A 24,582-nucleotide genomic window follows, 5' to 3' on the forward strand; every position below is an offset into this window, starting at 1 on the left:
CTCTCTGGCCTTGGGGTGTAGCCCCTTAGACCCATGCACAGGCATAGCTAGGACAGTGAAGACTTGCACTGTTTATTGTAAACAAACAGCAGAACCGTAGCCATCAGATCGAGGTAAGTATGCATCTGTGAAAAGGGATGGGTGGGTTTGATTGGGTCAAGAGAAGGGGATCAAAAAGGAAAAATGCACTTTATAGTGTACTTATCCTTTAAAGTAGGGGTCTCCAAACCTTTCAGTATGAGGACCACATGGTATATTTAATATATATTTGCGGGGGAAAAAAACCCATCAGAGTTCCCCTTACATTAGAATCCCCCTCAGGGTTTCCCCCTTACATCTGGGTCCCCATTAAAGTCTCTCCCCTTACATCAGTTTTCCCATCAGAGTCCAGGTGATTTGGAGGTAGAAGGGGATGTAGTTGGAGATCGTAGACAGCCTGTTTTACTCCCCAACCTGTGCACATTGAGGCTACACCACTTACCCTAGCTGGGGGCCGGATAAAATCTTGCAATGGGCCGTAGTTTAAAGACTCCTGATTAAAAGCATTGGTTCCCAACCTCAGTCCTCAAGTACCCTGAACCGGCCATGTTTTGGGAATTTCTTATATAAAAGGTAGTCTACCACACCAATGACATTTAAAGCACCCATGTAAGGGGAACAAAATCCAGAAAACATGACCTGTTGGGATTGCTTGGGGACTGAGATTGGAAACATCTGCTTGAAAGCGACTCTGTTGCCACAAAATGCACCCTACAGAACAGATCACACTTACCTGTTTTGTTGTCCATTTTTGCTACCGCTGATGAAGAATCTTCACATCCATCAATATCAGGTCCTCTACTGGGATTATTCCCACTGGTCTCTATGTCACGAGTTTCCTGCAGGTAGAGGCTTACTTATGGAACCACACAATGCAGCAGGAGATGCAGGCATCCTGCCCCTGGAAGGGGTAAATGTGAAGAGCCTCCAGAAGGCCGCAACTCTTAAACTGAGTATTCATGTTTTTCTTTTGCAGAGATTTTTTTATTTTCTAATACATTACCGGATCACTTTTATAAGTTTTGGCAGCTCATCTTTATTTAGGGTTTATACTTTACCTGCCAATGTATTCAATTTCATTATGTCCTTTATCTACAGGGATTAAAAAAAAAAAAAAAAAAGCTGTACGCCTGTATTTGCCAGGAGTGTCTCGGTTGACACAATTTTTGGTTTACGAATGAAAATCCATTGAAAATAATGCCTCAGTTTACAAATCTTTTTTTCGCAATATGTACAGATTAATTGGTTTTCAATGTATTTACAATTTTTTTTTTATCATGTCCCTATACAGTATTTATGCCTTTAAAGTGCATTATATAAAAAATTTTGAACAGATAAGACTTTTTTCTGACTTCTGAAACAAATTAATTGGTTTTCATTGCATTTACAGATTTTTTTCAATAATGTCCCTGTACAGTATTTATGCCTTTTAAAGTGCACTATATAAAGTTTTGAACAGATAACTTTTTTTTTTACTTTTTTCTGACCTCCAGAACAGATTAATTGGTTTTAAATGCATTCCTAAGGGAAACTGCATTTTGGTTTATGAATTTTTTTCAATACGAAAAGTCCCACAGAACGCATTAAATTCGTAAACCGAGGTATGCCTGTATAAGATACAAATATTACAGGTCTCTGGATTTAATGAGTGAATTTATTAACAAACTGTGTAAAATACCCAAATTTGACTCTGACTTGAAGTCCTTGAATAGCCAAGCTCAGAGTGGGAGAAGCAACACAAGTAGTCAATCAGGTGTGTTTCACTGCAAAGAGCCCACGGATAGGAACAAACTAAGTGAAAAGAGCAGCAGCACATTGATGAGCTTGTCTGTCACTCTCCAGGCAATAGGGTTGCTGTGGGAAGGAGAGCTGTAAGTGCAAGTGAAACTGCATCAGGAATAGATCAGGCCCCTTTCATTGCCAGGAATGGCTATGCTATGTGGTGGAGCTGTGTAACTTATGGAAAGATGGACAGAAATGCAAATTATTTTGGAAGGTAAATCAACAATATTTAGATTATCTGTACCTTGGTTTATGAATTTAATGCGTGCTACAGGACTTTTCATATTGTGAAAAATTTGTAAACTAAAATGTGGTTTCCCATAGGAATGCACTGAAAACAAAATTAATTTGTGCTGGAGGTCAGATAAAAGTGAAAAAAACAACTTATCAAAACTCTATAAAGTGCACTTTAAAGGCATAAATACTATACAGGAACATGATAAAAAAAAAAATATTTGTACATGCATTGAAAACCAATTCATCTGTTCGTATTGCAAAAACAAATTTGTAAACCACGGCTTTATTTTATTTCAGGTACTTTGATAGTGCTGTCAATTTACACAGCACTTTATTGTACATTCACATCGGTCCCTAACCCTCAAGAGGTGTACAATCTAAGGTCCCTAACTCACATTCATACATACTAGGGACAATGTAGACAGGAGCCAATTAACCTACCAGCATGTCTTTGGAGTGTGGGAGGAAACTGGAGTACCCAGAGGAAACCCATGCAGGCACAGGGAGAACATGCAAACTCCAGGCAGGTGGTGCCATAGCTGGGGATTTGACCCAACGATCCCTAGTACTGCCAGGCGGAGGTGCTATCCATTTTCTTGTTCAAACAATTTTAACAAATCAGAATGGAACAAACAGACATTGCTAATGTACGCTGAACATTGAAGTGGCAATAAATAAAAAAGAAAAAAATGAATGAGATTGTAAGCTTGAAAGAGCAGGGCCCTCGATCCCCTCATGTTTTGCATTGTATTGGTATTGTTCTGTCACATGTTCTGTCCCCCTTTGTAATGTACAGCGCTGAGCGAACTATTGGCGCTTTATAAATACTGTATAATAATAATAATAATAATGAGGGTCACAGTACAAATGTCTATACATCACTTGCGGAAACAGGTAGGTAAAAGTTAACAACAAAGGTGCTAACCATTTTCATTCATAGACCAAAAATTGTTACCTGAGGTACGCCTGTATATTAATCCATTTGGCAGCAGTTGAGCTTCAGGGCCTCTTCACACCAGAATCAGTGGGATGCATTTTTGCCTACACTCCAACTGCAGAGACAGTCCAAAATCCAAGATACCCTATGGGCATAGTTCACACTAGTGCAGGGGTAAGTACAGCAAGCTGCATTTTTCTGCACAGCAATATGGGCAAAGGCACAAGTGTACTGCAACACATTGCACATAAAAAGCCAAAGAAAGTAATCTCAAAAGGAAATGCAAGCTTAAGACAAATTCATACAAATGCACATACAAAAAAAAAAACCACAAGTCAAATGTGCATCAATGCAGAGTAAATGTGCAGTTTCTAGTGTGAATGGGCCCTCAGGGTATTCATGGTGTCACTCTTAGAACAAGCTGATTTCAAGCTCAGACTATGGCCTGGGGTTGGGATATTCAAACAATGCTGCTAACAGAAGAGGCATACTGCGAGGCTCCTATCTGCGTGCTTCAAAGTGGATTCCATGGAGCTTGGACAGCGGCTGCGGTGCAGATACACAACAATCTTAGTGATGAACTGATGTGCCAAAATATTGGGACAAGTATTAGGTCACATGGGCTGAAGCCATTTCACGATAGAACACATTTTGGCACATAATTCACTTTTTTCTCATTATTCCTTCATGTTGTCAGCCTAGATGTTTACTAACAATATTCAAAGAATGTATAACAGTTCCTGTGTGATTGATGGCTCTATTGTAGACTAGGCCAGGGGTAGGCAACCTGCGGCTCTCTAGCTGTTGTGGAACTACATTTCCCATGAGGCATTGCAAAGATTACAAAACTGAGTTACAACTATGACTTGCAGAGGCATGATGGAACTTGTAGTCCTGCGGCTCTCAGGTTGCCTACCCCTGCTAGGCCAAACTCACCCCATGTCTGTAAGCAGGTTAGATGACATTACCAAATCATTTTCCTACAACACCCAACATTAGCTCAAAGAATGATCGTTGTACACATTAGATCAGTCAGAGGACCCTCTGTATTCCAGTTAAGAAATAAATGGGATATTAACCCCTTCATGCCTAAGAGTAAAACAAATCTAATGCCCAAGCACAATTTTGTAACGTTGACATGTGTTAGTTACCTCATCCATATCATCACAACTGCTTTACATCTGGGTGGAGTATACTGCTTTTTTTTTCAGGACACATTGGGCTTTTATTCGTTGGTAAATGGTAATGGATAGGTCCTGAGTTTTTTTTTTTATCATCAAAGAAAAACTGGCCCAAAAGAATAAAATTTTTTTTTTTTTTTAAATTAGCTGTGTTTCTTGTTACTACCATAACCTACCACCAAAAGAGCAAAAATAAATGTCACAGCTCTTGACGATCGCAATATCATATGTGTGTTATTTATACCCGAGTACAGCCCAGAAACAATCGTGTGCTCTTTTTTTTAACCTAAAACACAAGGACACTGGGCAACACAGTGGCTAAATGGTTAGCACTTCCACCTGGCACTACTGGGGTCATTGGTTTGAATCCCAACCACTGCACCACCTGCCTGGAGTTTCCATGTTCTCCTTGTGCCTGCGTGAATTTTCTCCAGGTACTCCGGTTTCCTCCCACACTCCAAAGACATGCTGGTAGATGACTTGGCTCCTGTCTAAATTGTCCCTAGTATGTGTATGTATGAATGTGAGTTGGGGACCTTAGATTGTACGCCCCTTGAGGGTTAGGGACTGATGTGAATGTACAATATATATGTAAAGTGCTGTGTAAAATGATGGCGCTATTAAAGTACCTGTAATAAATAAATAGCAATTTTTTTTAAATCCTGACCTTTGACCCTGACCTAAACACTTACCCCAGCACTGAACTAGATCAAACCTTGGTCTAGGATTTTTTTTTTTTTTTTTTTATTTATCTTTTTTTGTCCCCTCTATGCCAGGAGTTAGAGATACAATGTATACCACTCCTCCATCCATAGAGAAAGAAAAAAAAATAAAACAAGGGGGCCAGGCTGTACAGTGACAGATCACTGCGATAGCCAATCAGAGGCCATCACAGCGATCATGTGACCTGGAATCAGGAGTCCTGGGTCCAATCGTCAGAGCAAGACTCTTGGCTCTGTGACACCGTGGTCTTTGTGCTTGGAGTGCGCTGTGCGACACACTCCCACCAGAAAGACAGGTACGCAAATATGCAGCCCCACAGAAAAAAGCCCAGTTCTATGGGCTGCATATTTGTGTTACGTCAGCATCAAGGAGTTAATGAGTTCCAGGCAAGGATACTTTACACATCTACACTGGTCCAGCTTGAACCAATATAATTAGTGGGTATAGAACAGAATCACCCCCCCCCCCCCACTTTGAAAATAATCATTTTGTTGCTTTGCAGCCTGAAATTAAGACATTTGTTTTTCCCTGCTGTACAGTATTTAGAAGTGCAACTTCTATAACCAAGTGAAAGTTATAACATGTCAGGGAAAAAATATAACCACTTGCCCTCCATCTAGTGCACCTGTCAATTTCATTAAAACCAAAGCAGCTGAAACTGATGAACAACCCCCTCTGCTACCTACCTGACCAGATCGATATCCCAGGAGCTTCACCAACTTGAAACTAGACTCCGCTCATAAAAAAAAAATTGAACTTTTTAACCAGTGTATTTTTAAAAGCATCTTAAGTGGCGTGTAGTTTGATGTCCCATCAATTGTCATGTTTTTGGTGCACGGATACATACACACACGTTAATCCCTTCTACATTAAACTGAGCCCTCTACCATTGGTTTGGAGGTTGTATAGGTTCCAAAGCTGGATCTAAAAAGACGTGTACAATAAAAAGTAAAGCTGAGCAGGTTGGACTGAAGCCAGTTATCTTTATTACAAATAGAAAAAGTTTTAGTCGAAGAGACCGAAGCCCATGTCGTCATCAGACTCCTCAGACTCTTCCTTCTTCTCTTCCTCCTTTTTCTTCTCTTCAGCTGAAAAGGAAAAAAAAAAAAGTTAACCTCAGCAAGTCACCCACCCAGCCCACTCTAAATAGAGGAGCTTCATGCAATTTCTGTAATCAGGAGTCTGGGAGGCAGCAGTTTAGAAGCAGATCAGTGGGGTCCCGGCACTCTACATTTCCAGCTAAAGATACAACTGAATGCAAACATCTGAACAAAACCCAGAAGGTCCTATCCCAGCTGTTTACATTCACAAAGGGCAAGGCTGGCCATACAAGTATAGATTTTAACCCCTTCACGTCGGCGCCTCCTGGCCCTTTAAGAGTTTCAGAAGTCGGGATGGGATTTAGGGATCATGTGACCGCCGTGACGCGTCATCACATAATCGGGAAAGGTCCCGATCGAAAGAGGAGATCGGGACCTTTCCGTGAGTACCAGATACGTGTGCTGGGAGAGTGCAGGGCGCACGCTCTCAGCACGTTTTTTTCTTAATAGAACGCAAATGTGCGGCCGCTCAGCGTCTAAGCCCATGGGCCGGACATTTGCATTCAACCGGCGTGAAGAGGTTAATTTCAGGAATATTCGTTTGATTTTCTAATCATTAGTGGGGGGGTCAAATCGATGTTTGTTTTCGACTACAGTGACAGGAAAATTTGAAGGGGTGGGAAGGAAAACTCGATCAAACAAACTTTCGGCCGGTGTATGTGGTTATCGTTCAGAAATTACATTCATTTTAAACTCTAATGTTAAAAACAAAAGTCAATTTTCAAGCGACATTCATCCATTCAGCGAATGTTCAAAGAATTTTCTTACGAATATTCTCATCCAAAAATCTACAAGTGTGTGGCCATCTTTAGCCAGGATTTCATGTAAACAGCCCAAAATACAGGTCTGCTCCTTACACCAGCAATCACATTAGTTTCTGTAATCGGCTCTCAACGATCTGCACAGAGCCTGAAACCAAATCAGACACCAGAGAGTCTCCACAGGTTTGCAGCACACTTCTTGTAATGAGATATTTGGCATGAGGGGGTGGCTGGGCAGTGTTCTATATAGACAGATGATGTGATTACGGTTCGATCCTCAGTGTTTAACCCCTTGGAGCCGGCTCCTCCCTGCCCTTTAAGGGTTTTTGGAGGTGGGGCTTTAGGGTCATGTGACCAGCATGATTTGTGGTCACATGATCGGGAAAGGTCCCGATCGCTTCCCATGAGTGCTGGGAGCGCACTCAGCACACGTTTTTCTTAATTGCACACAATTGTGTGGCTGCTCGTCGTCAAGGCCCATACGCCGGGAGGCCGCACACTGCGTGCAGCCGGCGCCAAGAGGTTAAAGGGCAAGTTCACCTTTAGAACATGTTCCACTTATGCAGTGTTTCTTAACTCCAGTCCTCATGGACCCCCAACAGGTCATGTTTTCAGGATTTCCATTATTTTGCACAGGTGATTTGATCAGTTTCACTGCCTTAGTAATTACCACAGCTGTTTCATCTGAGGGAAATCCTGAAAACATGACCTGTTGGGAGTCCATGAGGACTGGAGTTGAGAAACACTGCACTTATGTAACATGTTCCCATAGCCTGCCGCCCCCCTTCCTTCTGACAGATATTGGGAGAAGTTTCCCCCCCCCCTCCCACTAAACAGATGAGAAGGCTCCCTGTACTATCTGTCAAATTTGAAAACAGCATGGCCGATCAGGGCTCCGCCCACACAGCCGCATCATTCTTTTGCAGACTTCTGTGAATAAATGAACTGCAAGTCCCAGCATCCTTAGCGGCTGTGGGTTTGTAGTTTTCAATGAACTACCAAAGTGCTGTGGAGCGCCGTGGTAGTTCATTGAAGCTTCCTCTCAGAAGATCTGCATGACTGTACATTCCATGTGGCAAGCAGATATTCTGACAGGTCTGCAGGAGACCTGCATGGCACCCGTGATCCGCTGATCGTTGGTGCAATGCTTTCCAGGCTCCTTTGGACAAAGTAACTGCACATTGTTTTTACCTGCAAAAAAAAAATTAATTATTTTTGCCCAGAAAGTGAACTCATCCTTTAAAACGATTAAGAAAGACCATAAAGATGCACTGAAGTGGCCGCTCTCTGTATCTGGATGACAGAAGCAGGTTAGGGTATGAAGAGATTTTGCCAGCTATAGTCTTGGACAGGGAGTAATCTCTTCACGCCAGCCGAAAGCAAATGTGTGTCCTCCCAGCCTCTGGGCCTAGACGCCGAGCAGCCGCACATTTGCGTTCTATTAAAAAAAAAAAACATGTGCGAAGGCCGCGCGCCCTGCACGCTCCCAGCACACACGCCTGGTACTCACGGAAAGGTCCCCATCTCCTCTTTCAATCGGGACCTTTCCCGATCATGTGACAGCATGTCACAGCCCTGCCCCGTCTCCTGAAACCCTTAAAGGGCAGGGAGGCGCCGGCGTGAAGGGCTTAACAAAGCTGGAGTTTTGATCTGAAGTTAGGTAGCAGACGCCATTCCACACTGCCAGTCACCGCAATCCCTTACCTGGAGCAGCTCCACCACCAGCTGCAGGAGCGGCAGGGGCAGCACCAGCAGCAGGGGCTCCACCACCGGCTCCCACATTGCAGATCAGACCGCCAATGTTCACATTGGAGAGAGCCTGCAGAGAGAAGAGAAAATGTCAATGAAATACACAACTAAAGAGTCTGCCAAACAACAGCATTCACCCAACAGGGTCTGTGTCCCCTGAACACTGCAGCCAATCCCTCCCCCGGGGTCAGTCTGCATCTTCAGGTCCTGTACCACCATGCACTGGGACTGTATTCTGCATATGATCGGTACCGCCTGTCATCTGTTGCACCGACTTTTCAAGTATCAGGTTAAAGAATGCATACAAAGTCCCACTTCAAGATCATCCATTGGCTGCATTCCACCTGGGATCTGTTCCTTCCCGCAGTAGTCAGATGCCAACAGGATGCACTTTTTTCTTTACGCACAACAAGCTTTATTGCAAGTTCTGTAAAAACTAACATTGCTTCACTACTAGACCCTCCCCAGCACCAATGTAAAGCGATGTCCTGTCTGGCTTTGTGATTTTGCACTACTTTCAAAAAAGCTCACTGGATAAGAAAAAAATCAAAGATGGCGATTCACATTCGGTGAGCTGCCTATTCATTTATACGGCATCACTTCCCATTATCTGTTAAAAGCAATACAACTATACTTCCCCATTATCTGTTGTAAGCAATACAACTATACTTCCCCATTATCTGTTGTAAGCAATACAACTATACTTCCCCATTATCTGTTGTAAGCAATACAACTATACTTCCCCATTATCTGTTGTAAGCAATACAACTATACTTCCCCATTATCTGTTGTAAGCAATACAACTATACTTCCCCATTATCTGTTGTAAGCAATACAACTATACTTCCCCATTATCTGTTGTAAGCAATACAACTATACTTCCCCATTATCTGTTGTAAGCAATACAACTATACTTCCCCATTATCTGTTGTAAGCAATACAACTATACTTCCCCATTATCTGTTGTAAGCAATACAACTATACTTCCCCATTATCTGTTGTAAGCAATACAACTATACTTCCCCATTATCTGTTGTAAGCAATACAACTATACTTCCCCATTATCTGTTGTAAGCAATACAACTATACTTCCCCATTATCTGTTGTAAGCAATACAACTATACTTCCCCATTATCTGTTGTAAGCAATACAACTATACTTCCCCATTATCTGTTGTAAGCAATACAACTATACTTCCCCATTATCTGTTGTAAGCAATACAACTATACTTCCCCATTATCTGTTGTAAGCAATACAACTATACTTCCCCATTATCTGTTGTAAGCAATACAACTATACTTCCCCATTATCTGTTGTAAGCAATACAACTATACTTCCCCATTATCTGTTGTAAGCAATACAACTATACTTCCCCATTATCTGTTGTAAGCAATACAACTATACTTCCCCATTATCTGTTACAAGCAATACAACTATACTTCCCATTATCTGTTATAAGCAATACAACTATACTTCCCATTATCTGTTACAAGCAATACAACTATACTTCCCCATTATCTGTTATAAGCAATACAACTATACTTCCCATTATCTGTTATAAGCAATACAACTATACTTCCCATTATCTGTTATAAGCAATACAACTATACTTCCCCATTATCTATTATAAGCAATACAACTATACTTCCCCATTATCTGTTATAAGCAGTACAACTATACTTCCCCATTATCTGTTATAAGCAGTACAACTATACAATTGGCCTTTTCTGCTCGGTATATATTTTCTGCATCATCCAGGGCTGGGTCATGAATATTTTAGCACTGAGCAATGGGAGGGGATTTAAAGTCCATTTAACACTTCAGAGCCACTAACAAAATGAAACCCAACCAAGACTTTTCTGGGGTGCAGGGTTATTGTTGTGTCCTTTCTGGGGAGATCACCTTACTTCCTATAGTGCGCCCAAAATAAAAAGCGAAGGCTGGATGGCTACAGAGAAAAAAAATCCTAGCAGAGGATCCAGACCTCTCAATGTACTAAGGTTTTGTTAGATGCCAACACATTCCCATGTAAGCAACATGGCCTAAACAAAAGGCTCCCCCCAGCAGGGACCCAGACAGCAAAGTCACAAGTCACACGTCTCCCCCCCCCCCCCCACTGTCAGATTATTATGTACATAGACTGCAAAAATATTGAAGTACGAGCAAATCTGATCTGATGAATGGTTCAGTGACTTACGGTTCAGAAAACTGGTATTTTCAGAAAGGTAACTTTTTTTTATTTTTAAACATGGTTGTGGCCAGCTCAGTGGATTGCTGTAGGAAAGTCCTGGATTGTTTCTTGGATACACAGAATATAACTGGATATAACATTTATAGGTAAAGTTGATCCAGGGAATATCCGATTGCCTCTCAGGGGATCAGGAAGGAATTGTTTTCCCTGCAGGAGCAAATTGGATCATGCTTTGCTGGGTTTTTTGCTTTTCTCTGGATCAACTGTGGGTGTAGGATTATATATTTTTTTTTTTTAATGGTTGAACTGGATGGATTTTTGTCTTTTTTCAGACTATGTACAAGAACGAGAAGTACCTTGGCAAACAGGCTGGGCCAGAAAGGCTCCACACTGACTCCTGCAGCTTTGATCAGAGCGATGATCTTGTCTTCCTGGAGAGATGAAAGAACATGGTTAGTTATACAGAGCACCATACAGGTGACATGACCCAGCACCACAATCCTGCATAGGAGCCGGGATGCACCAATACTGGAATCCGTGTCATTACCAAACACTTGTGCTAATGCTCCCAATACCTTCGCAGTGTGATTTCAGCCCATACAAAATGAATGGGCACAAGTCGCACTACAAAGAATCGCAGGCCATTTGAACAGGAACGTGTTGTGGTTTCCGGTCCAAACCACACTCAGTTTCCCCCACCGCTCTTGTGTGATCCCAGTGTAGAAAGTCAGGGAAGCACCATCCAATTTTATTTTTTTTATACTAGTAATGGATGTGATCAGCGACTTATAGCTGGCTGCGGTGATCATTCTGACACTGGGGGGGAACTGCCGCACTGCCACCCCCAAGTAACACCAATACAGTGATCAGTACTAATAAAAAGCACTGACACTGTACTAATGGCACCGGGCAGGAAGGGGTTAACATCTGAGGCAATCAAAGGGTTAACTGTGCTCTGTTTCACTAGGAAGACATGCTATGCAGATACACAAAGCAGTGCATCCAAGCTGACAGGCGACAGACCTATGTTTACAGATTTCTCCCCTTTCAGCCCTGCCGACGATCACAGAGTGCCGACGGGGACCTGGTGATTGACATCCCCAGCAGCCAATGGTTGTCCCCGAAAAGTAATAGAAGGGAAATCCTCCAGTCAGGACACTAGTTCTGGTGACCTGGGGATTCTCAAGGAATTCCCTTAATTTGGAGGGATTTCCTCTCACTTCCTGTTTAGCTATGGGACAGGAAGTGAAAGGAAATCTCCCCAATAGGACACAGATGGCAAAAAAAAAAAAAAAAAAAAAAAAAAAAAAAAAAAAAAACTTACAGGGGTTACAACCCTCCCTTATACTATCCAAAATGAAAAACATTAGTTCTACTGTAAAGGATACGTTCAGCTTTGGGAATGTGTTACATGTTCTGTTAGGGTGTAACATGTTCCCAATGCCACCCGATTCCCCCCCCTTGTGATAGCAGTACAGGGAGAGATTCCCTGTACTAGCTGTCACTTTAAAAAACAGTTTGGCTGTGCAGGTCTCAGCGCACACGATCACATTCATTCACAGAGTTCTGTGAATGAATAAACTACAAGTCCTGATGCCTTAGTGGCTGCTTCTAGTTCTCAATGAACTACCCCACCCCTGTGGAGCCCCATGGTAGTTCACCAATTCTTCCTGTCAGTATATCTTGCATGCTCGTCTGTCCCATGAGGGCAAGCCGGTATACAGAAGCATCTCAATACATTGGAATATCAAAATGTGAAACTCAGATTCATTACACATGAAGGGATATATTTCAAGCATTTCTCTTCATTTTGATGATTATGGCTTACAGCCGGTGAAAACCCAAAATTCAGTATCTCAGAAAATTACAATCTTGTGAAAAAGTTCAATATCGTAGACTCGTGATGTCACTCTAAACAGATAATTAACCCCTTCAGATAACCCCTTCCCCTTCAGATAATTAACCCCTAAAGGGCCGGCGCCTCCCGGCCCTTTAAGAGGTTCAGAAGCCGGGAGGTGGGGCGGGGTTTAGGGTCATTATTATTATTATACAGTATTTATAAAGTGCCGATAGTTCGCTCAGCGCTGTACATTACAAAGGGGGACAGAACATGTGACAGAACAACAATACAATGCAAAACATGAGGGGATCGAGGGCCCTGCTCGTTCGAGCTTACAATCTGTCACATGATCTGGAAAGGTCCCGATCGAAAGAGGAGATCGGGACCTTTCCGTGAGTACCGAACATGTGTGCTGGGAGCGTGCAGGGCGCGCGCTCTCGGCACATATGTTCTCTTTTATTAGAACGCAAATGTGCAGCCGCTCGGCGCCAGGAGGCTGCACATTTGCATTCGGCCGGCGTGAAGAGGTTAACTCGAACACCTGTAGAAGTTTCCTGAGCCTTTAAATCAGTGGTTCTCAACCTGTGCGTCGTGACCCCTTTGGGGGTCGAGCGACCTTTTAACAGGGGTCACCTAAGACCATCGGAAAACACATTTCCGATGTGTGGAAAGCAGCTACTGTGTGGAAAGCAGCTACTGTGTGGAAAGCAGCTACTGTGTGGAAAGCAGCTACTGTGTGGAAAGCAGCAGTATTGGGGGTAAAACGACACTCATGAATTATAATTACTGGATAAATAATTTTATGGTTGGGGGGTCACCACAACATGAGGAACTGTATTAAAGGGTCGCTGCATTAGGAAGGTTGAGAACCACTGCTTTAAATGGTCTCTCAGTCTGGTTCAGCAGGTTCCACAATCATGGGGAAGACTGCAGACATGACAGTTGTGCAGAAGACCGTCATTGACACCCTCCACAAGGAGGGCAAGACAAAGGTCTTTGCTAAAGAAGCTGGCTGTTCACAGAGCGCTGTATCACAAGCATTTTAGGTCCCTCTCACACAGGGATTCCATATGTCCGTTTTTCGTCTGTCCGTTTACGAATGAAAAACAGACAACCGTGTATTTCTATGGACTAGAGGATGTAAACGGGTGATCATTTGTTTACATTCGTTAATATCTGCATCCGTTATGAACTGGATGGACTTTTGTCTTTTTTTCAGCCAATGTAACTTGTTATCCGTTTTTTTAATAGAAGAAAACCCAACTTTTCTTCTGTAAAAAACAGAACATAAATGTATGTGAACTGATCCATTTTTTTGGAAAAAATGTGACCGAACTGATGAACAAAAAAAATGGACCACCCGTGTGAAAGGACCCTTAGTGAAAAGTTGAGTGGAAGGAAAAAGTGTGGTAGAAAAAGGTGCACAAGCAACAGGGATGACCGCAGCCTGGAGAGGATTGTGAAGCAGAATTTGGGGGAGATCACAAGGAGTGGACTACGGCAGGTGCCAGTGCTTCAAGAGCCATCACACCACGTATCTAGGACAGGGGCTACAGTTGTGGCCAAAATTATTCAACCCCCACTGAAATTGAGTGTTTTGGCCAGTTTGACATTGCTTTTGATCATTCAGTCATCTTGCTTACATTTACATTAAAGAGGCACTTGTAGGTCAGACAAATATAACATAACAGTTATAATGAAATAACCACAAATGTCTTTTCTGTGCTCACAGCATTATCAGTTTTATTCAACCCCCAAGTGACATTCAATCTTAGTACTTAGTACAGCATCCTTTTACAGTTATAACAGCTTTTAAACGTGAAGCATAGCTTGACACAAGTGTCTTGCAGCGATCTACGGGTATCTTCGCCCATTCTTCATGGGCAAAGGCCTCCAGTTCAGTCACATTCTTAGGCTTGCGCACTGCAACTGCTTTCTTTAAGTCCCACCAGAGGTTCTCAATCGGATTTAAGTCTGGTGACTGCGATGGCCACTCCAAAATGTTCCAGCCTTTCCTCTGCAACCATGCTCTAGTGGACTTGGAGGTATGCTTGGGATCATTGTCCTGTTGAAAGGTCCAACGTCTCCCAAGCCTCAGGTGTGTGACGGACTGCATCACGTTTCCATCCAATATCTCCTGGTACTGAAGAGAATTCATGGTACCTTGCACACGCTGAAGCTTCCCTGTACCTGCAGAAGCAAAACAGCCCCAAAGCATGATTGACCCTCCACCATGCTTCACAGTAGGCAAGGTGTTCTTTTCATCATAGGCCTTGTTCTTCCTCCTCCAAACATAGCGTTGATCCATGGGCCCAAACAGTTCTAATTTTGTTTCATCAGTCCACAGAACACTATCCCACAACTTTTGTGGTTTGTCCACATGGCTTTTGGCATACTGCAGTCGACTCTTCTTATTCTTTGGAGACAGCAAGGGGGTACGCCTGGGAGTTCTGGCACGGAGGCCTTCATTACGCAGTGTGCGTCTTATTGTCTGGGCTGAAACTTCTGTACCCACATCTGACAAATCTTTTCTCAGTTCCTCAGCAGTCACACGGGGACTTCTCTCCACTCTACGCTTCAGGTAGCGCACAGCAGTCGAAGTCAGCATCTTCTTTCTGCCACGACCAGGTAGCGTTTCAACAGTGCCCTTTGCCTTGAATTTGCGAATGATGCTTCCTAAGGTGTCTCTTGGTATGTTTAACATCTTTGCAATCTTCTTATAGCCATTGCCCTTCCTGTGAAGAGAAATCACCTCTTCTCTTGTCTTCCTGGACCATTCTCTTGCCTTCACCATGTTTGTAACCACACCAGTAAATGTCTAGAAGGAGCTGAGTATCACAGTCATTTTAAAGCTGCCTAATTGGTGCTTATTATGCTTGATTGCTGCTCGGTGACATCCACAGGTGTTTTCAATACCTGATGGAAAGCACCTGTATGAACCTCTGTTCTTCAGAGTGGTAGTCTTTAAGGGGTTGAATAATTGTGGCAATGAAGAAACCACATAAGAACCATTTACTACTGTATTACATAAACAATTGATGTCATTTTAGTTGCATTTGGGTAGTTACAACGTCCTTGTAGGATTTGATTCTGAATACAATTCCAAATGTACACTATAGTCCCTAAACCCCTTTACAGCATTGGGGGTTGAATAATTTTGGCCACAACTGTACAACTGTCGCATTCCATGTGTCAAGTCACTCCTGAACCAGAGAAAAGGTCACAAGCGAATTACCTGGGCTGAGGAGAAAAAGGACTGCACTGTTGCTCAGTGGTCTCAAGTCCTATTTTTGAATGAAAGTAAATTTTGCATTTCATGTGGAAATCGAGGTCCCAGAGTCTGGAGGAAGAGAGGAGAGGCACAGAATCCAAGTTCCATGAGGTCCATTGTGAAGTTTCCTCAGTCAATGATTTCGGGAGCCGTGTCATCTGCTGGCGTTGGTCCCCTGTGTTTTATCAAGTCCCAAGTCAGCGTGGCCCTCTACCAGGAAGTTCTAGAGCACTTCATGCTTCCCTCTGCTGACCAGCTTTATGGAGATGCTGATTTCATTTTCCAGCAGGACTTGGCACCTCTAACACTGCCAAAAGTACCAATACCTGGTTAATGATCATGGGATCGCTGTGCTTGATTGGCCAGAAAACTCGCCTGACAAACCTCAGAGGATCTGTGGGGTATGGTCAAGAGGAAGATGAGACACCAGACCCAACAATGCAGAAGAGCTGAAGGCCGCTATCAAAGCAACCTGGGCTTCCATAACACCTCAGCAGTGCCACAGAGTGATCGCCTCCATGCCACTCCGCATTGATGCAGTAATTCATGTAAAAAGAGCCCCGACCAAGTATTGAGTGCATACTATACTGGACATGGACAGGCTTCCCCCACCAAGTACTGAGTGCGTACTACACTGGACATGGACAGGCTTCCCCCACCAAGTACTGAGTGCGTACTACACTGGACATGGACAGGCTTCCCCCACCAAGTACTGAGTGCATACTATACTGGACATGGACAGGCTTCCCCCACCAAGTACTGAGTGCGTACTACACTGGACATGGACAGACTTCCCCCACCAAGTACTGAGCGCGTACTACACTGGACATGGACAGGCTTCCCCCACCAAGTACTGAGTGCGTACTACACTGGACATGGACAGACTTCCCCCACCAAGTACTGAGTGCGTACTACACTGGACATGGACAGGCTTCCCCCACCAAGTACTGAGTGCGTACTACACTGGACATGGACAGACTTCCCCCACCAAGTACTGAGTGCGTACTATACTGGACACGGACAGGCTTCCCCCACCAAGTACTGAGTGCGTACTACACTGGACACGGACAGGCTTCCCCCCACCAAGTACCGAGTGCGTACTACACTGGACACGGACAGGCTTCCCCCACCAAGTACCGAGTGCGTACTACACTGGACACGGACAGGCTTCCCCCACCAAGTACCGAGTGCGTACTACACTGGACACGGACAGGCTTCCCCCACCAAGTACCGAGTGCGTACTACACTGGACACGGACAGGCTTCCCCCACCAAGTACCGAGTGCGTACTACACTGGACACGGACAGGCTTCCCCCACCAAGTACCGAGTGCGTACTACACTGGACACGGACAGGCTTCCCCCACCAAGTACCGAGTGCGCACTACACTGGACACGGACAGGCTTCCCCCACCAAGTACCGAGCGCGTACTACACTGGACACGGACAGGCTTCCCCCACCAAGTACCGAGCGCGTACTACACTGGACACGGACAGGCTTCCCCCACCAAGTACCGAGCGCGTACTACACTGGACACGGACAGGCTTCCCCCACCAAGTACCGAGCGCGTACTACACTGGAAATGGACAGGCTTCCCCCACCAAGTACCGAGCGCGTACTACACTGGAAATGGACAGGCTTCCCCCACCAAGTACTGAGCGCGTACTACACTGGACATGGACAGGCTTCCCCCACCAAGTACTGAGCGCGTACTACACTGGACATGGACAGGCTTCCCCCACCAAGTACTGAGTGCGTACTACACTGGACATGGACAGGCTTCCCCCACCAAGTACTGAGTGCGTACTATACTGGACATGGACAGGCTTCCCCCACCAAGTACTGAGTGCGTACTACACTGGACATGGACAGGCTTCCCCCACCAAGTACTGAGTGCGTACTATACTGGACATGGACAGGCTTCCCCCACCAAGTACTGAGTGCGTACTATACTGGACATGGACAGGCTTCAGTAAGCCATTTACAATACTTTATTATTGATCTTATGTAATATTGTAATTTTCTGAGATACTGAATTTTGAGCTTTCACCATCTGTAAGCCATAATCATCACAATTAACCACTTCCAGTCCAGGCCAATTTCCAGCTTTAGGCGCTCTCACACTTTGAATGACAATTGTGCGGTCATGCAACACTGTACCCATAGGACATATTGTTAGCATTTTTTTTTTAGACAGAAAACTTCATTTTTGGTGGTATTTATTCACCGCTGGGATTGTTATTTTTTTGCTATATAAATGAAAAAGTCCAAAAATTTAAAAAAAAAAAAAAAAAACTTTTTCTTATAACATCTTTTATCATAAATCTTGGCCAAAATGTATTCAGTCAACTTTTTAGTAAAAAAAAAAAAACAACCCAAATTAGTTTATAACCAAAAATTATAATTTTTTAAAATTTTTTTACACTTTTAACTCAATATTTGTTATTTTTTTGGTGACACTGTACTACTTGTGGGGGGGTGATGATTTTTTTTTTTTTAACACGATTATTATACAGTATTTATATAGCGCCAAAACGTTTTCTCAGCGCTGTACATTACAAAGGGGGACAGAACATGAGACAATACAGTAACAAAACAATACACGAGGGGTTTGAGGGCCCTGCTCTTACAATCTAGGAGATTACACCCATAAAGGCTGTAAAAGCAATCGTTTCTTCTCTCTGGCTGCATTCTTGCAGCCATTGAGAAGTACTGAGTGAGCTGTGATTGGTCACAGCTTTTCACATGGTACAAGGCTGTTGTGAATAGCCTTGTACCATGTGACCTCTGTGATCATTCACAGATTTCACTAGTAAGCAATGTCAGGAAGTGACATCTTGCTTACTACTATTTATGTGATCACTGGTTGGCCAATCAGGGATCACATGATCGGGACCTCACACAGAGGTCCCATACAAGGATCGGTGTTCCACTGTCTGGAGGGCACAGCGGGCGCCCGGATCGCGGTGCTGTGTGCTCCCAGGGAGCTCGCACAAGCAGGGAGGACGTTTATAAACGGCTACTTGACCCTGCACTGCTCCTGTCCGGCCGTTTATATACAACGGGAGGTGGTTAAAAGGAAATGGTTGAAATGTATCAATCTGTGTAATGAATCTATAGAATAGAAGAGTTTCATTTACTGAAACAAATGAGCTTTTTGATGATATTCTAATTTATAGAGATGCAGCTGTACTCAGATCTGCACGGCATCCGTGATCTACCGATTGCTGCTACAATGCTTTCCAGGCCCCGGCAACCAATATAAACGCTCATCATTTTACCTGCAAAATAAAAATGTGCATTTATTTTTGGTCAAAAGGTGAACTTATCCTTTAACACCGACTCCTGCCGCAGTTCACGAGTACAGTGTGTTTTGAACGCGGTGCGAAGAATGCGAGTTTCCAGCATTGCGTTCTGATGTGACCGCCACCAACGATAGACGTGTCTCTGGATACAACCCGGGTGTCACACTATCACAGGATCTGCCGGGAAGATGCAGGTGATGTAGCCTTCCCAGGGTGCATCTGAGGGTGGAGCTATGACCACTGCCCCTCCATACACCAGGAAGTGGATGAAAGCAGGACAGGACATTAACCACTTGCCTGCTGCGGTATCGTAGAAGTACTGCTACAGGGCTGTGCAAAATCATATTATATATATATATATACAGACGTGATTTTGCATTTCCAGGTAGGGGGGCGCACATGAGCTTTTCGAGGCCATCAATCACTAGGTCCAGGTCACTGGTGCCCCAGTGATTTCCGACAGGGAGGACTACTGACTGCTTTGTTTACTAACAGTCCTCCCTGTCAGCTCAGGCACAGCACAGCCATCGAGAGCAGTGTGATTAGTGAAGCACAAACCCCGCCCCCTAGTAAAAACACTCCCAGCACACAGTTAACCCTTTGATCGCTCCACGTTAACCCCTTCCTGCCCAGTGCCATTAGTACAGTCAGTGCTTTTTATTAGCACTGATCACTGTACTGGTGTCACTGAGGATGTCAGTGGCAGCAAATCTGGCCCTCCCCAGTGTCAGAACGCCCCCCACAGTCCCCCCATAAGTCGCTGATCGCCGCCATTACTGGTATAACAAAAATCCCAGTATCTATACCGCCATTTGTAGCCACTAACTTTCACATAAACCAATTAATTTCCACGTATTGGGATTTTTTTTCCAGCAAAGACATGGAGCAGAATACATTTTGGCCAAAATTTGATGAAATTTTATTTTCTAATTTTTTTACTGGACGTTTAATATCAAACAGTCCAAAATATTGTTTTTTTTCCCACAAAATTGTCAGGTTTTTTAATAATGCGTAAAAACGCAGGTAATCAAATACCACCGAAAGAAAGCTCAATTCGCGGGGGAAAAATAAAGACAATTTTAATTTGGGTGCAGCGTTGCATGACCGCGCAATTGTTAAACGCAACGCCGTATCGCAAAAGATTTCCTGGTCAGGAAGAGGGGAGGAAAGGGTTGATGTCGTCAAACACGGGGAACTCCTGAGAAAATGCCAAGCACCTGGCTGTCCCGCTGATCCCGTGACTAAGCCAGAGAAAACCCGGAAGATGTCCCAGGGGGGGGGTCAGGGGAGCCAAACAAGCATCTTTCAGCCCCTCTCTGTAGATCCGTGACCTCCCAGCATCCTGAGAGCCGAATAATAGTCCCGGGAGTCTCCCTCCTCCTCCGGAGAACTACAAGTCCCAGTAAGCCGACACGTGCTTGACATCTCCACACCGGAGTGACGTCATCGAGGCGCGCCAACTCGCCCCTCCCCCCACTAGGCCTCACTCACCGTGATGGTGATCTCGTCATCGTAGAGGATGAGGGCCGAGTAAATACAGGCGAGCTCGGAGACGGAGGCCATGGCTGTGCGTGACGGGCGCTCGTAGGGTCGCGGATGACAGAGGAGTGGGGTGCTAGCCGCCGGATAGAGACCAGGCCTTAGCTTCACAGGAAGGACCGAGCACCTTAATCCGCCGCCGGACCTCAGTGAAAGAGGGAGAAGGGGGCGGAGCCGGAGTTCTTATAGCACGGGCGAAGGGGGTGGGACCGGGACAAATGAGATAGGAGGAGCCGGACGGCCTATAGGAAGCCGGACCGCCAATAGAGACAAGCGAGGGGGCGGAGCAGAACATCTTATTGGACGGTGGAACCGAGACAATCGAGAAAGGCGGAGCCGAATGGCTGAGAGGAAAACCGGATCGCCAAGAGTCAAGCGAGGGGGCGGAGCAGAACATCTTATAGGACGAGCGTAGGGGGTGGACCAGGAAAAGAGATAGGAGGAGCCGGACGTCTGATAGGAAGCCGGACCGCCAATAGAGACAAGCAAGTAGGGGGTCGGAACCGGACTTCTTATAGGACGAGCGTAGAGGGTGGAGCCCGGAAAAAAAGAGATAGGCGGAGCCGGACGGCTTAAACGAAGCCGCGACACCAATAGAGACAAGCGAGAGGGCGGAGTCTTGTGCCTTATAGGACAAAGGAAGAGAGGCGGAGCCGAGCTTTTAATGAGCGCCGTCTGACAAGAGAGAGGCGGGAACATCTGTCTGAGCGCCATCATTTTTTTTCCCCACACTCAACTTTAAACAGCAATGTGAACACAGAATATCCTGTTGTCATGTTACCAGAGCCCCCTGGCCCAGTGTATGTGGTGTGTGTGTAATCAGAGGGTGGAAGGAGCTCTCATCTGTCCATGGGCCGCCTCACACATGACTTCCTGTCTGTGTCCATGGTAATGGCCTAGACCAGGGGCAGGCAACCTGCGGCTCTCTAGCTGTTGTGGAACTACATTTCCCATGAGGCATTGCAAAGATTACAAAACAGTTACAGCTATGACTTGCAGAGGCATGATGGAACTTGTAGTCCTGCAGCTCTCAGGTTGCCTACCCCTGGCCTAGTCCCACCCCTGAGGGCCCATTTACTTTTCTGAAGCGAATGAACGAAACAGGCGTGAAGCAGAACCGTCCATGTCACCCATTGGCTGCTCAACAGATGCCTTTGTGTTATTTTGCACACAAGTTTATTGAATCCAATCATTTTAGGCCTGAAAATTCCATCAAACCTCCCCAAATAGGAGCACTGTTCTGACAGCAGAGACCCCGGAGAATGAAAGAGCGGGAGTTCCACATTGTTATGTCACAGGAATTACAAAACACAACATTTCAGTACAAAAATACACAAAAGTTCATTACAAGGCACACAAACACAAGCTGCTCTGCTCAAAATAATGAAAGGAACCCTTTTTTTATATCTTTTATTAAAGATTTTCAGTACAAAAAAAGAAAAACCTTATATACAAAAACTTTACATTTACATAAATTCCATTTTACATCACCTTATCCCCAACCCCCCTTCCTCCCACCATTCCCGCCCCCCTTCCTCCCACCATTCCTGCCTCCTTCCTCCCGCTATTCCCACCCCCCTTCCTCCCACCATTCCCACCCCCCTTCCACCATTCCCGCCCCCCTTCCTCCCACCATTCCTGCCCCCTTCCTCCCGCTATTCCCGCCCCCCTTCCTCCCACTATTCCCGCCCCCCTTCCACCATTCCTGCCCCCCTTCCTCCCACCATTCCCGCCCCCCTTCCACCATTCCCGCCCCCCTTCCTCCCACCATTCCTGCCCCCTTCCTCCCGCTATTCCCACCCCCCTTCCTCCCACCATTCCCGCCCCCCTTCCACCATTCCTGCCCCCCTTCCTCCCACTATTCCCGCCCCCCTTCCACCATTCCCGGCCCCCCTTCCTCCCACCATTCCCCCACCCCCCTACAATTGCCCCTGTCCTCATCCCCTTGCCTAGTATCTATCTCCTCTCATGCTTCTCTATAAATATTTATGTCCCTTCCCTCCCACCTCCACCCTCCCTTCCTCCCACCAATTCCCCACCTTCCTCCCACCATTCCCCCCCTTCCTCCCACCATCCCCCCCTTCCTTCCACCATCCCCCCCTTCCTTCCACCCCCCCCCCTTCCTCCCACCATCCCCCCCTTTCTCCCACCATTCCCCCCCCCCTTCCTCCCACCATCCTCTCACCCCCCTACAATTGCCCCTGTCCACATCCCCTTGCCTAGTATCTATCTCCTCTCATGCTTCTCTATCAATATCTATGTCCCTTTCCTCCCACCTCCACCCTCCCTTCCTCCCACCATTCCCCCCCCCTTGCTCCCACCATCCCCCCCACCCCCTCCAGTTGCCCCTGTCCACATTCCCTTGCCTAGTATCTATCTCCTCTCATGCTTCTCTATCAATATCTATGTCCCTTCCCTCCCACCACCCCCCCTTCCTCCCACCATCCTCCCCTTCCTCCCACCATCCCCCCCCCTTCCTCCCACCATCCCCCTACAATTTTCCCTGTCCACATCCCCTTGCCTAGTATCTATCTCCTCTCATGCTTCTCTATCAATATCTATGTCCCTTTCCTCCCACCTCCACCCTCCCTTCCTCCCACCATTCCCCCCCTTCCTCCTACCATCCCCCCACCCCCTCCAGTTGCCCCTGTCCACATTACCTTGCCTAGTATCTATCTCCTCTCATGCTTCTCTATCCATATCTATGTCCCTTCCCTCCCACTTCCACACCCCCTTCCTGCCACCACCCCCTCCCCCACCCCCTCCAGTTGCCCCTGTCCACATCCCCTTGCCTAGTATCTATCGCCTCTCATGCTCCTTTCTCCATATCTATATCCCTTCCCTCCCACCTCCACCCTCCCTTTCAGATACTCCATCGAACTCTCTCTAGACCAGGGGTGTCCTATTGTGAAAGAGGGCCAGATTTGATGAAGTGAACATGCGTGAGGGCCGACCATTTTGCGGCAAAACAAATGAATGGATAAAGGAGCGACTGATACTATTCATGACATATTTGAAATCTGTACTTGTATCTCCCCCTAAAAGAAAAAGCAAAATTACTCTCACTGAAGAGAAGGGAGAGCACCTTTGCCTTTCATCGGCCTCACGCATGTTCGGAAACGTGGCGCATTGCATGCTGGACATCCCTACGTCATCGTGCTGACGTCGACGTTGCGCTCCAGGATGGAATCTGGACGCCATCTTTGGATCTCACCAGGGGCGGACTGACAACTCATGGAGCCCCCGGGCAATAGGGGATCATGGGGCCCCTGTGTCCTTGCCCAAACTCAAAAAAGCCTATGAAAAAGGTACCAGGGGCATCTCATGGGGCCCCCTACTGACCCCAGGCCCTTGGCCAGTGCCCGAGTTTCAAAATGGTCAGTCCACCCCTGGATCTCACACATTCCGGCCGGTTCCCTGTGAACATCCCAAGTCTCATCCAGTGCTTACTATGCCGTATACATCGAGGACGCCGCCATGTCCTTCATTTTCACCAAATATGCCTAAGCCTTTCGTTTTCTTTCATTATGTTTTTTCATTATGTTCCTCAATATATGTACCACATATTGCAATTAGAGGCGCTTTTCTCCTTTTTAGATATTACCAAATTACCTGTGGGCCGTATCAGGGGCGGACTGACAACTCATGGGGCCCCCGGGCAATAGGGGATCATGGGGCCCCTGTGTCTTTGCCCAAACTCAAAAAAGCCTATGAAAAAGGTACCAGGGGCATCTCATGGGGCCCCCTACTGACCCCGGGCCCTCGGGCAGTGCCTGAGTTTCCAAATGGTCAGTCCGCCCCTGGGCCGTATTATTATACAAGATTTATATAGCGCCAACATTTTGCTCAGTTCTTTCAGTTCTTTACAATATAACTGGAGACATTACAGCAACAATACAGTTCAATACAAGAGGGTTAGGAGGGCCCT

The 24,582-nt window shown here is 45.6% G+C and overlaps 1 protein-coding gene across 1 annotated transcript; it reads right to left on the bottom strand.

Annotated features, from left to right (window-relative positions):
* Positions 1-5,862: 5,862 nt before the first annotated feature.
* On the bottom strand, positions 5,863-20,821 carry RPLP1 (ribosomal protein lateral stalk subunit P1). The gene is made up of 4 exons (XM_089654643.1): positions 20,607-20,821; positions 11,057-11,131; positions 8,465-8,579; positions 5,863-5,987 (listed from the first exon to the last, which is right to left on the bottom strand). Exons 1-4 carry the CDS (start codon positions 20,676-20,678, stop codon positions 5,905-5,907), a joined length of 345 nt encoding a protein of 114 aa, XP_089510769.1. The 5' UTR covers positions 20,679-20,821; the 3' UTR covers positions 5,863-5,904.
* Between the last annotated feature and the right edge of the window lie 3,761 nt (positions 20,822-24,582).

The sequence above is a fragment of the Staurois parvus genome, unplaced genomic scaffold (assembly GCF_062004578.1).
Source record: "Staurois parvus isolate SC_StPar_1 unplaced genomic scaffold, SC_StPar_1.0 ptg000783l, whole genome shotgun sequence".
NCBI classification, from domain to species: Eukaryota; Metazoa; Chordata; class Amphibia; order Anura; family Ranidae; genus Staurois; species Staurois parvus.